The sequence below is a fragment of the Delphinapterus leucas genome, chromosome 1, assembly GCF_059928025.1.
Source record: "Delphinapterus leucas isolate spDelLeu-1000000601 "Yukka" chromosome 1, BTC_Dleu_Yukka2, whole genome shotgun sequence".
NCBI lineage: Eukaryota > Metazoa > Chordata > Mammalia > Artiodactyla > Monodontidae > Delphinapterus > Delphinapterus leucas.
In genome coordinates, this window is record NC_143129.1 from 81,582,497 (window position 1) to 81,597,725 (window position 15,229).

At 39.1% G+C, this 15,229-nt stretch overlaps 1 protein-coding gene across 5 annotated transcripts in view; it reads left to right on the forward strand.

Moving 5' to 3' along the window:
* POGZ (pogo transposable element derived with ZNF domain) overlaps positions 1-15,229 on the forward strand; it is a 48,554-nt gene that overhangs the window by 21,226 nt on the left and 12,099 nt on the right. For 3 of the 5 annotated variants that reach the window (XM_022564130.3, XM_022564128.3, XM_089915552.1), the window contains 7 exons: positions 5,869-6,044; positions 7,202-7,310; positions 8,546-8,836; positions 8,917-9,135; positions 11,637-11,743; positions 12,428-12,765; positions 13,160-13,314. In XM_022564130.3, the coding sequence (XP_022419838.1) occupies positions 5,869-6,044; positions 7,202-7,310; positions 8,546-8,836; positions 8,917-9,135; positions 11,637-11,743; positions 12,428-12,765; positions 13,160-13,314 (1,395 nt within the window). The remainder of the gene's footprint in view (positions 1-5,868; positions 6,045-7,201; positions 7,311-8,545; positions 8,837-8,916; positions 9,136-11,636; positions 11,744-12,427; positions 12,766-13,159; positions 13,315-15,229) is intronic. The other 2 variants (XM_022564131.3, XM_022564129.3) reach the window with 1 other exon arrangement.

Sequence of the window (15,229 nt, forward strand, 5' to 3'; positions counted from 1 at the left end):
GTGTGTTCATCCAAAAATTCTTTCATGCTGGGAGTTCCCTGGTGGTCCAGTGGTTAGGACTCCGTGCTTTCACTGCCGAGGGCCCGGGTTCAATCCCTGGTTGGGGAACTAAGATCCTATAGGCCATGCAGTGTGGCCAAAAAAAAAGGGGGGGCTCAAAACTTCTTTTATGCGTAGATAAGCACACAATTGTGTGACTTTCTAAAATCAGATACTCTTGAAGTGCCAGCGTTATTCATTATAGCCCGGAATTGGAAACAACCTAAGATGTTGAATGAATAAGCAAAATGTGGGACTTCCCTGGTGGCGCAGTAGTTAAGAATCTGCCTGCCAATGCAGGGGACACGGGTTTGATCCCTGGTCCGGGAAGATCCCACATGCCATGGAGCAACTAAGCCCGTACGCCACAACTACAGAGCCTGCGCTCTAGATTCCAAGAGCCACAACTACTGAGCCTGAGTGCCAGAACTACTGAAGCCCGTGCACCCAGAGCCCGTGCTCTGCAACAAGAGAAGCCACCGCAATGAGAAACCCGCGCACTGCAACGAAGAGTAGCCCCCACTCACCGCAACTAAAGAAAGCCCGCACGCAGCAACAAAGACCCAACACAGCCAAAAATAGATAGATAGGTAGGTAGATAGATAGATAGATATCAAAAAGGCCACATATATGACCCCATTGTTATGAAATGCCCATAATAGACAAATCTGTAGAGACAGAAAGTTAGATTGTTCGTTGCCAGGGCTGGGGGGAGGAGAATGGGGAATAACTGCTAATGGGTGTAAGGTTTCTTTTTGAGGTGCTGAAAATGTTCTGGAATTAAATAGTGGTGATGATTGCACAAACCTTGTGAATATACTAAAAGCCTCTAAATTGTGCACTTTAAATGGGTGATAAAATATGTATGGTATGTGAATTATATCTCAATAAGGCTTTTTTCTTTAACAGAGTGTTAGGAATAAAATTTTAGAACATTTTTACTATTTTTGCTGTTCTTCAGAATCCACCACTCAGCATTTAGAAATTATTCCTATAGTTCTGACTGATCATATGTTTGCATTGGAAAGGAACATTATGAAGTGAAATGAACCACTGCTTAATTCTGAGCTGTGGATGTTATGAATTTAATGTTATACATTTTTTACTGTAATTATGATTTTCAATTCCTGTTTGGCCCATTTCAACTCCATTTAGCCCTCTTATCTCTGGGGTTTAAGGCTGTGTAAGTGAACGTAAAAGAATGAAGAAAAAGAAATCAAGACCTTCAGATTTGTAAAACAAACAGAACATGTTGTGAGAGAAGCTGCTAAATCTTCTATTATTTAATCAGTTTATGGCTGTGGTACCTAGTTTATTGGAGAACAAACTTACAGGTAGGGGATTGGTCAGATAATTCTTTTTTTTCTTTTTTTTTTTTTTGGTACGCGGGCCTCTCACTGTTGTGGCCTCTACCGTTGCGGAGCACAGGCTCCGGATGCGCAGGCTCAGCGGCCATGGCTCACGGGACCCGCCGCTCCGCGGCATGTGGGATCTTCCCGGACCGGGGCACGAACCTGTGTCCCCTGCATCGGCAGGTGGACTCTCAACCACTGCGCCACCAGGGAAGCCCCAGATAATTCTTTTAAAGGCTTTTTTTTTTTTTGTGGTACGCGGGCCTCTCACTGTTGTGGCCTTTCCCGTTGCGGAGCACAGGCTCCGGACGCATAGGCTCAGCGGCCATGGCTCACGGGCCCAGCCACTCCGCGGCATGTGGGATCTTCCCGGACCGGGGCACGAACCCGTGTCCCCTGCATCGGCAGGCAGACTCTCAACCACTGTGCCACCAGGGAAGCCCGTTTTTAAAGGTTTTTTTAAGTCTCAGGGTTCTAACTTCCTCTTTCATTCTCTGGAAATAGAACTTCATAAGACCTTTGAATTGTCAGAATTTCTTTTAGGAAAGACTTAATAAGAATGCAGAAATCATTAAAAACAACTCATTTGTTAGAATTGGAATTATTATAATTCATTAGAAGAATGAATTTATAGAATACATTAAATAAATATTTACTGTGTGACTTTAATTTACCCAGTGTGACTTGCCGTATGCTGGTTTTTGCTTTCAATTGAATTGTAAACCTAGTCTAGGCTTAGAAACCTACTTTTTTGTTTGCACTTTATTTTTGGAAAGGTCCTAACAATCCACCAAAATTCAAACATGACCCTGATGTCAGAGAGAATATTTGCAGAAAATGCTTGTGTTAACATTCTTTATAGTAGTAGAGTATGTGCAGATTTCATGGGAACAAGGCCTGTCTTTTGAGACTTGCTAATGCTGGTTGATTTCACATAAATGCAAAAAATTTTCCATCTTTCCCTTCCTATATTTAGTTGAGATGTTGAGTCAGTGATTATCTTAAGAATTCTTAGGCTTAGATAAATAACAGATAATTTATTTTCTTTTACCCTAGCAGTTAAAATAGTGAATAGAAAATACATGTTTTTGCTTAGTCAATATTTTCAACCGTAAATTGCAGAGGAGTAAAAAAGAGATGGATGGGGAACCTATATATTAAAAGAGATTGAAGAGGTATGTCATCAGTTATACTTTATGAACCCTTTTGTAACATAATTCAAACAAAAAAATGTAATTGTCAATTTGAATTCTAACTGGGTATTTGATATTAAAGAATTGTCCATTCATTCATTCATTCATTCATTTATTGCCGCACAGTGCGGCATGTGGGATCTTAGTTCCCCCAGCAGGGATGGAACCCGTGCCCCCTGCAGTGGAAGTGCAGAGTCCTAACCACTGGACTGCCAAGGAAGCTCCCAAGAATTGTATATATTTAACTTTATTGAGGTATAATTGACAAATAAAATTGTAAGATATTTAATGTGTACATTGTGGTGATTTGGTATATGTATGCATTGTACAAGGATTCCCACTATCTAGTTAATTAACACATCCATCACCTCACATATTTATCCTCTTTTGGGGGTAGGGATAGGGGGTAGTGAGAACATTTAAGTTCTGTTCTCTCAGCAAACTTCAATTATATCATACAGTATTATCCACTCTAGTTACAGAATTATTATAATATTTTTTTAGGAGTGATAATGGTGTTGATATTTCCTCTTTTTTTAAAGTCCTTATCTTTTAGAGATATATGCTGAAATATTTATAGATGAAGTGATATGATCTGAAGCTTGTATCAACATAATATGGGAGCTGGTAAGAGAATGGGAAGTATAGATGAAACAAGATTGATTAAGTTGATAATTATTGAAGCTGGTATAGGTACATAGAGATTTATTATAGTGTTCTATTTTTATATGTATTTGAACATCTCCATAATAAAATATTTAAGTTAAAAATATATAGAGAGAGAGTCAATAAATTGCCAGTGTAATTAGCATAGCTAGAATTTGGAATTTTTTATCTGTCAACATCTATAATTACTAGTCTGCTGGCCCAGTAACTATGAGGGTCTAGTCCACTGATGGACTCTCAGTTTCTGGGGGAACATGGGACAATCCAGGGTTGGCCCATTAATAGCCACCTGTATACCCACTTTGGTGGTCTAGCTCTGTAGCTAACTGTAGTGACACCATTTGTCAAGTGGAACTTAAAGCTTCAGGGGAGTCCATCCCATTCTGGTGATTTGAGGTAAAAAAGTTGCAGTATTTTGCTTGAATCTTCGATTTAGGTATTGGGTTGGCCAAACAGTTCCTTTGGTTTTAAAATAAAAATAAAAGACACATTTTTCATTTTCACCAAGAACATTATTGAACAACGTATTCACCATTTTGTTCCACTACCTTCTGCCATTTTTCAGGCAACTTCATAATTCCATCTTCCCAAAACTTTTTATCTTTTTGAGCAAAGAACTGTTCCAGGTACCTTTTACAGTCTTCCAGGGAATTGAAATTTTTTCCATTCAGAGAATTTTGTAAAGACTGAAATAAATGGAAATCCGAAGGTGCAATGTCTGGTGAATACAGTGGATGAATCACAACTCCCCAGCCAAGCTGTAACAGTTTTTGCCTGGCCATCAAAGAAACATGCAGCCTTGTGTTATCCTGATGGAAGACTATGCATTTTCTGTTGACTAATTCTGGATACTTTTTGTCGAGTGCTGCTTTCATTTGGTCTAATTGGGAGCAGTACTTGTTGGAATTAATCGTTTGGATTTCCAGAAGGAGCTCATAACAGAGGACTCCCTTCCAATCCCACCATATACACAACATCACCTTCTTGGGATGAAGACCGGCCTTTGCTGTGGTTGGTGCTGGTTCATTTTGCTTGCCCCACGATCTCTTCCATTCCACATTATTGTACAATATCCACTTTTCATCGCCCATCACAATTTTTCTGTTTTAAAAACGGAATATTTTTGTTGCATTTAAGTAGAGAATCGCGTGCAGAAATGAGGTCAGGAATGTTTTTTTCACCTAACTTATGTGGAACCCAAACATCAAAGCGATTAACATAACCAAGCTGGTGCAAGTGATTTTCAGTGCTTGATTTAGATATTTTGAGTATGTCAGCTATCTCCCGCGTGATATAACAGTGATTGTTCTCAGCTAATGTCTGGATTTGATCGCCGTCAACTTCAACTGGGCTATCCAGCCGTGGAGCGTTGTCCAGCGAGAAATCTCCAGCACGAAACTTCGCAAACCAATTTTGACAACGTTTGATCAGTCACGGCACCTTCTCCATACACTGCACAAATCTTTTTTTGCATATCAGCGTTTTTACCTTTCTTGAAATAATAAAGCATAATATTGCCAAAAATGTAAATTTTTTTCTTCCATCTTCAGTATTAAAATGGCTACACAAAAAGTCAACAATCTTGATAAGTTTTTTTTAATGCACGCTATGGCAGCTGTCCCAATACAATCTAACAAAATTGTTTTGAATGAAGTTAAAGACAACTAAGTGCTACTAGAGCCATCTTACAGAGAAAAAGAACGTGCTTTTTGGCAAACCCAATGTTTTGGCTCTCTGAAATAGAATTTCTGTTTTGGAGTATTCTTTGTAAATCAGGAAACTTAGTATAAATGATTTTTTAGCCAATTGTAGCAAATACAGGACTTAAAAACATTACAAAATTACTTTTAACACACATGAAAAAGAATTTAAAATATTTCAAAAAAATTAGCCAGTTTTTTAATATTTATGATATTTGTTACTATTTATTAATGAATGAATCTTCTTAAGTCATATCAGTTTTACTTGGTGTTGATTAGTTTTGACCAGGTCTTTTCTTTATCTGTTCTGATGACATAAAGAAGGTAACCTGTCAGTCTCTGTGTTCCCATACCTATTAAAGACGATGGATGTTTAGAGAATCTGTTGCATTTCTGAGATTTGATGCGCTAGGAAGAGATCCCATTTTTTAGATTCTGTGTACTTGCTGAATTAATGTTTGTAGATGAATATTCCTCTTTTTAAAATATAAGGTGGATTAGCTAACAGCAAATTACATTCTGATAAAATAGGTTTTTACCTAGTTAAAATGTGGGGAAGGAACTTATATCTTACTTTGTTTTGCTGATTTGGTATGGGAAGATTATTTGTGGTCACTTAAATCATCAGAGTCAAAGTGATAGCCATGTAGAAGTCTTACTGTGTGTGTTAAGACATCCCTAGTTAAGATATATGGGGGAGATTTTAGTGAACTTTCCCTTCCTGTGTATTTTTCTGTTAGTTGTAGCTTTGGGTGAAGCTTAAATATTTGGTAAGTTTGCTGACATTAAACCTGAGGTGAGTGACAGTCTTGGATATCTTGATATATGGGAACACCATTTCTTATCTAAGACCATTGTGTTGCTTATAATGGTGGGTTTATTTTCTCTTACATTGTTTTTTTTTCCTCTTCCCTTTAGCTGGCAATTCTTTGGTCCAACAAGGTGGACAGCCGCTCATCCTAACCCAGAATCCAACCTCAGGTCTGGGTACAATGGTTACTCAACCAGTATTGAGGCCTGTCCAGGTCATGCAGAATGCCAATCATGTGACTAGTTCCCCTGTGGCCTCACAACCAATATTCATCACTACACAGGTAAGTAGGACTCTGAATTCTACTGAATTCAGACATGGTAGAGGAGAGAAAGACTATGGGAACCTTTGAAGGCTCTGACTTAAGAGTCTTTATCATCATTAGAAGTGGTTCTAAGTCCTGTCTTTTGATTTGGCTTTCTCATTTGCTAGTTTTTAATTTGATGCTGACTTTAGCAGAAAGCCCAACATAGTGTACAGCTGGGTAATCTCCTCTTTATACCCCTGGAGGGCTATTAAGTAATTTGATTGAGGTCTAGGCAGGAAAGAGTGGGAAGCTTGCATTAGGAAGCCTTAACACTTGGTCCTCAAGGATTCTCACCCTTTGCTTGGGCTATTTTTCTTAAAATGGGGTGAGTTAGTTGACATGGAAATATACATGCAAGATTGGTGAAGTGCCGGGAGATCTTTGGAACAGAAGGAAGATGACTTATTTGATATAAATGTGAATTGGAGTTGAAAGCCTAATGCTGGTATGGAATGTAAAGGCAAATGCTTTTTTCTGCCTTGTCTAACAAATTTCCCAGAGGTGTATGGCCTTTGAAGTGGACTTTGGGAACAGTTTCGTACAATTGTTTGTATGTTGAGTCACTCCAGTGAATACTGTTAGTGTCATTTTTTTGCATTCTATGCCTTTAGCAATTGAGGGGCCAGTTTGTGGATGAGTTTTTTTGTTTGTTTTTTTTTTTTGCGGTATGCGGGCCTCTCACTGTTGTGGCCTCTCCCGTTGAGGAGCACAGGCTCCGGATGCGCAGGCTCAGCGGCCATGGCTCACGGGCCTAGCCGCTCTGCGGCATGTGGGATCTTCCCGGACCAGGGCACGAACCCGTGTCCCCTGCATCGGCAGGCGGACTCTCAACCACTGTGCCACCAGGGAAGCCCCTGTGGATGAGCTTTTTAAGCTGAGGTTCTCTTAAGACAAGAAGTAGGTTTTCATTTTTGTTCATATGTACCAAAGCTCATTCTCCAGTTTTAATATTTGCCACTCAGAAGTTTGCCAGAAGTCCAAAATTTCTCCATCTCAGTCATTTAAAAGCTCTAGTTCTAGAGAGAGAATCATTAGGTAAGGGTGTGGGCATTTTTTTGAATATAGGTCTTAATGCAGTCTCTGCTAGTGTTAGCTGATCTCCATGTTAAAGATCATTTTGCTTTTTAATGCAGGGATTTCCTGTAAGAAATGTCCGGCCTGTACAAAATGCAATGAATCAGGTTGGGATTGTGCTGAACGTACAGCAAGGCCAAACAGTTAGACCAATTACACTAGTCCCAGGTAAGGAAAAATGTCTACCCATTTGGAATAAACCAGCATCCAGAAGACTTGTTTTTGTTGTCTCAAAATATTCAAGGTCATTTAAAAAGTGTATTTAACGGAAATCTAAAACTACAAAAATCATATTGATTTAAGCCCCATTTTTAAAAAACTCTAACCTTTGGCCAGGGTGGTGGTTTTATTTTTTAACCTTTTACCACCCTTCATAAGGCAGTAAAACAGGGTTTATATAGTTATTTTTCTGTTTCTGCTGTTTTATTCAGCTATTAAGTTTGTTATCCTGAAGAACTATTATTAATGCAAACTCCCAAATTCTGTATTCCTTATAAGTCTACTCACTTACATGGTGGGATTATAAACTTATTCTGCTTTACTTTTATAGCATAGATTTGGAATATAAATTAAACAAATGGCATACATATCCTTTGAGGATAAATATTGACGATGGCTAGTTGTTTTTTTTTTAAGAAACCAAATTGAAAGATAATTTTTAAAAATCTTGTAATTTTCCCCCAGTTCCATATTTAGTGTCTATAAGTTTACTACAATTCAGGCCAAAAAAGGGTATCTTAATTTAGTTGTAGTAAAGGTATCTCTGTAGCTTGTCTTCCTAAGTTTTTGTTGTTGTTCTGAGAGCCCATAGGGGTTTTTGGCCTTCAGTCTCATGAGCCTATCCTATCTAGTTCTGATACTTCTTAAATGTTTGTCAGTGAAATTGTCTATAGTTGAGCCAGGAGACTCACCTTTGGGACATTCTAGTAGAATGGCATAGTCTGTCTTCTATTTGAGTTTGTATAAGAGAATGAAAGACTCTTTTAGTATTCTGAGAAAGATCACTTTTTTCAGAGCTAGCTCTGCCCTTTGGCCTATATATACCCATACTGCTTCCCACTCTATACCTATTATTCTCTTCCAATAACAAAGGTCAAGCTACTCATGATTGTATTCTTGGAATAGAAAAGGCAGTGTGGTAAGGTGTTTTGGGAGGAGTTGATGGGACTCTTCTTTCACTTTAATGTTTTCAGGGCTGATTACTAAGGCTAACTTGTTTTATCAGTTTGTGATACCTGTTGTCTTACACATTAGAATATATGCTTCCCTTGGGAACCTGACAGTCACCAATCAGTTTGGGGAGATAATCTTTTCCTATTCCAATATTTCCAATAAAGACATGGAGAATGTATTACAGGTGAGCTCGTTGACCAAGATTTGGTATTTTTGTCTCTCTTTTGAAGCCCCAGGTACCCAGTTTGTTAAGCCGACAGTTGGAGTCCCACAAGTGTTCTCTCAGATGACCCCTGTGAGGCCAGGCTCCACAATGCCTGTGCGGCCCACCACCAACACCTTCACCACCGTCATCCCAGCCACTCTGACCATTCGAAGCACCGTCCCACAGTCCCAGTCCCAGCAGACCAAGTCCACTCCCAGCACTTCTACCACTCCCACTGCCACACAGCCGACCTCATTGGGGCACCTTGCTGTTCAACCTCCAGGCCAATCCAACCAGACTCAGAATCCCAAACTAGGTGAGGCTTGGGAAGAGGAGATGGCAGAGCTGGGATGGGTGGTGGGTGGAGAACAGATGATTATCACTTGGCCAACAAAGCTCCCTCCTTCCCCTCTCCACCTGCAGTGAGCATTGCCAGCTTTGTCACTGTGAAGCGACCTGGGGTTACAGGTGAAAATAGCAATGAAGTGGCCAAACTGGTGAATACCCTTAACACCATCCCTTCCCTGGGCCAGAGTCCTGGGCCAATGGTGGTATCCAACAACAGCTCTGCGCATGGCTCTCAGAGAACCAGCGGGCCTGAGTCTTCAATGAAAGGTACGATAACCAGAAAGACTCTGGGCAGCCAGTCATTCAAAAACATTAATAAAGTATTTGTTGTATCAGAACTCTATACTATGAAATAGAGAAATAAAATAAGGTATAGTCGCTATAGTGTGTTCTCACAGAAACTTTAGTGTAGTAAAGAGGATTGCCACTTGTAAAAAGTGTAACTGAATCAGCCAGAAGGAGTTTTGTGTTAATTGTTCTTTGGAAATTAGTAAAATGGATTGGTTGATCAGAGATCAGTGGGATAATCAAAAGATAGTTCATGGAGGAGGTGGATTTCTGAACAAGATTTTATTTTATTTTTTAATTTAATTTATTTATTTTTGGCCGCATTGGGTCTTCATTGCTGCACGCGGGCTTTCACTAGCTGCGGCGAGTGGGGGCTATCTTCATTGCGGTACACAGGCTTCTCATTGCAGTGGTTTCTCTTGTTGCGGAGCACGGGCTCTAGGCTCATGGGCTTCAGTAGTTATGGCTTGCGGGCTCTAGAGCACAGGCTCAGTAGTTGTGGCGCACAGGCTTAGTTGCTCTGCGGCATGTGGGCTCTTCCCAGACCAGGGATCGAACCCGTGTCCCCTGCATTGGCAGGCAGATTCTTAATCACTGCACCACCAGGGAAGTCCCTGAACAAGATTTTAAAGTTGATATTTAGTAGAGAGGTTTTCAGATGTAGAAGGATATGAGCATAAGGATTTTCAATGGTCTGGAGCAGGGCTTGACAGACTTTTTCTGTAAAGGACCAGATAGTAAATATTTTAGGTTTTATGTACAATATAGTCTCTGTCACAACTACTTAACTCTGCCATTGTGGTACAAAAGCAGCCACAGACAATATGTAAATAATTGAGCTTGACTCTACTCCACTAAAACTATTTATGGATTCTGAATTTTGAGTTTAATTTTCATGTGTCAGAAGATCATTTCTTTTGCTTTTATTTCAACCCTTTAGAAATACAAAAACCTTTAACAAATGGTGTTGAGAAAACTGGATATCCCCATGCAAAAAAAATGAAATTGGACCTTTTACCATACACCATATTACAAAAACTAACTCAATGAGTTAAAGACCTAAACAAAAGAACTAAAACCATAAAACTCTTAGAAGAAAGCATAGGGGAAAAGCTTTATGACACTGGGTTTGGCAGTGCTTTCTTGCATATGATACCAAAAGCATAAGCAACAAAAGGGAAAATAAATGGGACTACATCAAAATTTAAAACTTTAGGGCATCAAAGGGTTAGCGTTAGGGAGAGTGAAAAGGCAACCCACTAAATGGGAGAAAATTTTTTAAGAGTACTTTAAATCATATATCTGATAAGGGCTTAATATCCAGAATATATAAAGAACTTCTACAGCTCAACCAACAACAAAAGAACAAACAATCCAATTAAAAAATGGGCCAAGGAGCTGAATAGAGATTTCTCGAGATACACAGATGGCCATTAAACACCCAAAAAGATGCTAAACCTCACTCACTAATCATTCGGAAATGCACATCAAAATTACAATAAGATACCGCTTCACACCCATTAGGATAGCTCTTATCCAAAAAACAGAAAATAATAAGTGTTGGTGAGGATGCAGAGAAATTGGAACCCTCGTACGTTGTGGGTGGGAATGTAAAATGGGGTGATGGTCCCTCAAAAAATGACACATGAAATTACCATATGTTCCAGCATTCCACTTTGGAGTATATACCCAGAAGAATTGAAAACAGGGACCCAAACAGATATTCGTACCCCCATGTTCACAGCAACATTTCACAATAGCCTAAAGGTAGAAGCATCCCAGATGTCCATCAGCTGATGAATGGATAAACAAAATATGGTATATACATACAATGGTATATTGTTCAGCCTTAAAAAGGAAAGAAATTCTGACACATGTACAACACTGATTAACCTTGAGGACATTATGCTAAGTGAAATAAGCCAGATACAAGAGGACAAATACTCTGTGAATCCACTTATATGAGGTACCTAGAGTAGTCAGACTCGCAGAGACAAGAGAGAATGGCGATTGCTAGGGTCTAGGAGGAGGGGGCAATGGGGAATTATTTAATGGGTGTAGAGTTTCAAGTTTTGCAAGATGAAAAGAGTTTTGGAGATTGCTTGCACAAAAATGTGAATGTTCTTAACTGAACTGAACACTTAAAAATGGTTAAGAGGAAACTTTATGTTAAGTATCTGTTACCACAATTAAAGAAAAATCTTATATAACCACCACCACAACAAAAAATGTAAAAGCTGTTCTTAGTTCATGAGCCAAACAGAAACTGGCAGCTGGCTGGATTTGGTCTACTAGCTGTGATTTGCTGACCCCTGGCCTACAGTTAGAAGAATGGTAGAAGGAATGTGCCTCATAGCAGTTTCTCATGCTTGCTTACCAACCTTAATATACCCTTCAGGAAGTGTTTAACCTTTTTCCAAAAGGCCAGTAGTCTTTTTCCAGTATCATCTTATTAATCTTATTGATGTTCTCACTTCCAGTGACGTCTTCCATCCCAGTGTTTGACCTCCAGGATGGTGGACGGAAGATATGTCCACGGTGTAATGCTCAATTCCGTGTTACTGAAGCTTTGAGAGGTCACATGTGTGTAAGTGATCACCTGTGATGGAGATTCAGCTTAAATGGCTACCACTCACTGTATACCTCCTGTAGTGTAGTGTTGGGAGCTTGTAAAGCAAGGACTCTGAAATGGCTTGGAAGCTTTTTAAAGGGTTACTCTCTTTTGGCCTGTTTTAGAATGAACTCAGAAATGTGATAGGATATATTTAAAGACCCTCAAATAGGTCAGAACATATGTGACCTTAATTCCTTAGTTCGTAGATTTTGAACTGCACAGGAGGACAGGCCAACTTGGCCTCAGTCCATTTTCTATTTATTGTGTCATTGGATGAATCAGGAGCTATTAACCAATTTCTAATTCTAGTCTTTTCATTTTTTGGTATTAGTCCAGATGCAAAGGTTGAGACTTCTTCCTACCAGGGAGCTCAGAACCAGGTTATGCTAGTGAGTGGTTAAAGGATCTAAGACAGGAAGAAGTACAAAGTATGGTGTTTGGAGTGGCATATGGCCGTAAATACACACACACACACACACACACACACACACACGAAAAAGAGTGAAACCTGGAAGCATTTTAGAAAACTGCAGGGTGAAAGCTGGTTGAGAATACCTAGAACCAAACACTTACAGAGAAATGTTAGTGAAGTTGAGGAGTTAGCACATCTCAGCCCCCAGGAGAACCAGGATGATCAGATGTCTTCTTTCTTTATAGTACTGTTGCCCAGAAATGGTTGAATACCAGAAGAAAGGAAAGCCTCTGGATTCAGAACCCAGTGTCCCATCAGCAGCAAAGCCCCCATCCCCTGAGAAAACAGCTCCTGTTGCTTCCACTCCCTCTTCTACACCTATTCCTGCTCTGTCACCACCTACCAAAGTACCAGAGCCAAATGAGAATGTGGGTGATGCCGTCCAGACCAAGCTCATTATGCTAGTAGATGACTTCTACTATGGACGGGATGGTGGCAAAGTAGCCCAGCTCACAAACTTCCCTAAGGTCGCCACATCTTTCCGATGCCCACATTGTACCAAAAGGCTAAAAAACAACATTCGGTGAGTGTTGAAGAGCCTTGGATCTCACCTTGGACAAGTGAAGTCTGAAAGCTGCTTACATGTTTAAGTCTTTCTGTTTGGAGAATGGCCCTAATTATTATCCTTTCTTGCTCAGGATTATCATTAAATCAATAACTAGTACTATAGAAGGAGATATTGTGGTAATAAATAAAAGATAACTTTGGGTAGAGTGAGACCAGTGCATCTCCTTCCCCAGAAAAGTTTCGAGATCTCTCTTAATTTCTGGGCTCAGAAGATGTCCCAAAAAGAGGAAGTTGGGTGGGAGGGTGGAGGGGGAAACATGTAATGTCTGTTCTGTGATTTCGCTGGTACATTTCTCCAAGGCTTCTGATTTTTTATGTTGTCTGTACTTTTCCTTTGTGCCGTGCTACAGATTTATGAACCATATGAAACATCACGTAGAACTTGATCAGCAGAACGGTGAGGTGGATGGTCATACTATCTGCCAGCACTGTTATCGTCAGTTTTCCACTCCCTTCCAGCTCCAGTGCCACTTGGAAAATGTTCATAGTCCCTATGAATCAACTAGTAAGTTTGGAAATTCTTAAACTCTAGGGGTATACTTCATTTTTCATTCAGTGAATGGCACTGGTGGGAGCCCATTATGTTTATTTATATGTGGGTAACAGTGTCGAGGAAGTTCTTTGCATATTCGTAGTCAGTTTCTTACTTCACTTACCCTATTATCTTACAAGCCTGACTTCTATTCTGTTCAAGCATGAGTCGAGTTCAGTGCTTGATTCTAAATTAAGGGGCTTTCTTTCAGGACCACTGTAGAGAGGTATATGTAAAGAGTTTATTACCTAGATCCTTTTATAGAAGAAGCAGGCATCTGTATTTGGGTCTCCATTTTAGTTAGTACCCTCATAGGTTTTATGAAGGATAAAAGATAATGTTATAGAATACTTTACCATTAAGACAGTGCTTTCATGAGATATAAGATGAGTTGGAGTGTTAGCTACACTGTACATCTTACAGATGAGAAACAGGCTGAATACAAGCCCAGAAACATTTAGTCATTTGCTTAAGAGCATACACTTCTAATAAGGTGAAATTGTGAGGATTTGAGTGCAGTCTTCTGGAATATTTCTTTTGTCCTTTAAGGGATTTCTAGTTTTGTTGAAGAGACAAAAATTATTTAACTATAGGAAAATGTGAGAACAAGACAATATATTTGCTGTAAACATATGCATTGTATGATACCAGTGATAGGTGAAATAGTTCAGAGAAGGGAAAAGATCCTTGTGGATTTCACAGAAAATAATGCATAAACTTTTAGGGTCTTTAAATACAAGAAGGATTTAGATGGATGGAAAGTAGTAAGAAAAGATTTTAGGTGATAGGAAACACATAAAGACAGAAATATTTGCTGCAAATTAAAAATCTTGACTAAAGATGGATTAAATGTTAAGGACATCTATTATTATATGATTTAACTGAAAAGACTCAAGGTAGAGTAAGCTTCAAGCCCAGAATGCGAGTCTTCTACTTTTCAACAGTTCTCTTGGCTCTGGCTCATAGCAGGATGGTTGCGTTAGTCTCAGGAATACAGTCGTATGTAAAATTGTGCAGATGAAGAAGAGACCATATCTTCCTGTGTCTTTTCTAAGTCTGTTTCTTACAAGACAGAATTGTTTTCCCTTTATATCTCTTAGCCTTGGCCATATTGTCAAGGGAAATGGGATTGCCATGAGTGGCTCAGACTAGTGCTGGTCCACAGAAATATAATGAGTTATATATGTAATTTAAAATTTTTAGTAGTCATTTGAAATAAAAATTATTTAAAGGCAAAATTAATTTTAATAGTGTATTTTATTTAACTCAGAATAGCCAAAATAAAATCATCTCGGCATGTAATCAGAACTTTAAAATTAATGAAATATTTACCATTCTTTTCTTTTCTTTTCTTTTTAAATATGGTGTGTATTATTACACCACAGCAAATCTCAGTTTGGGCTCACCACATTTCATGTCTTCCCTAGCCACATGTTACTGGTGGTTACCATATTAGACCATGGAACTTTGGGCTAATCATTTGTGAGTAGAGTAGATACTGGAATCAAACATCAGAACACTACAGTGTAGTGGCAGAGTAGCCAACTTGGTCTAGGTTAGGACCCAAAATTCTTCACTGTCAGTCATGGGAAGCCCAGATATAACTCATCTGAATCCCCAGTGAAAACATCTACTTTTATACAGAATCTGGTGGGGTGTGTTTTTGTTATTCCACTTATATATGTACTGTACATAAAAAGATAAATTTTTCCTAATGGGAAACAGTGCAGCACCTCATCAATCTTCTTCTCTTGGCTTACCACTCTTTTATCCTTGACTATTAATTTTTGAGTATCTTATGACTTAAAATTTACACTGATGAAAAACCTGAGAAATTGTTGATCCAAACAGGTAAATACCGTTTCTGTACTTTAGTATATATCAATCT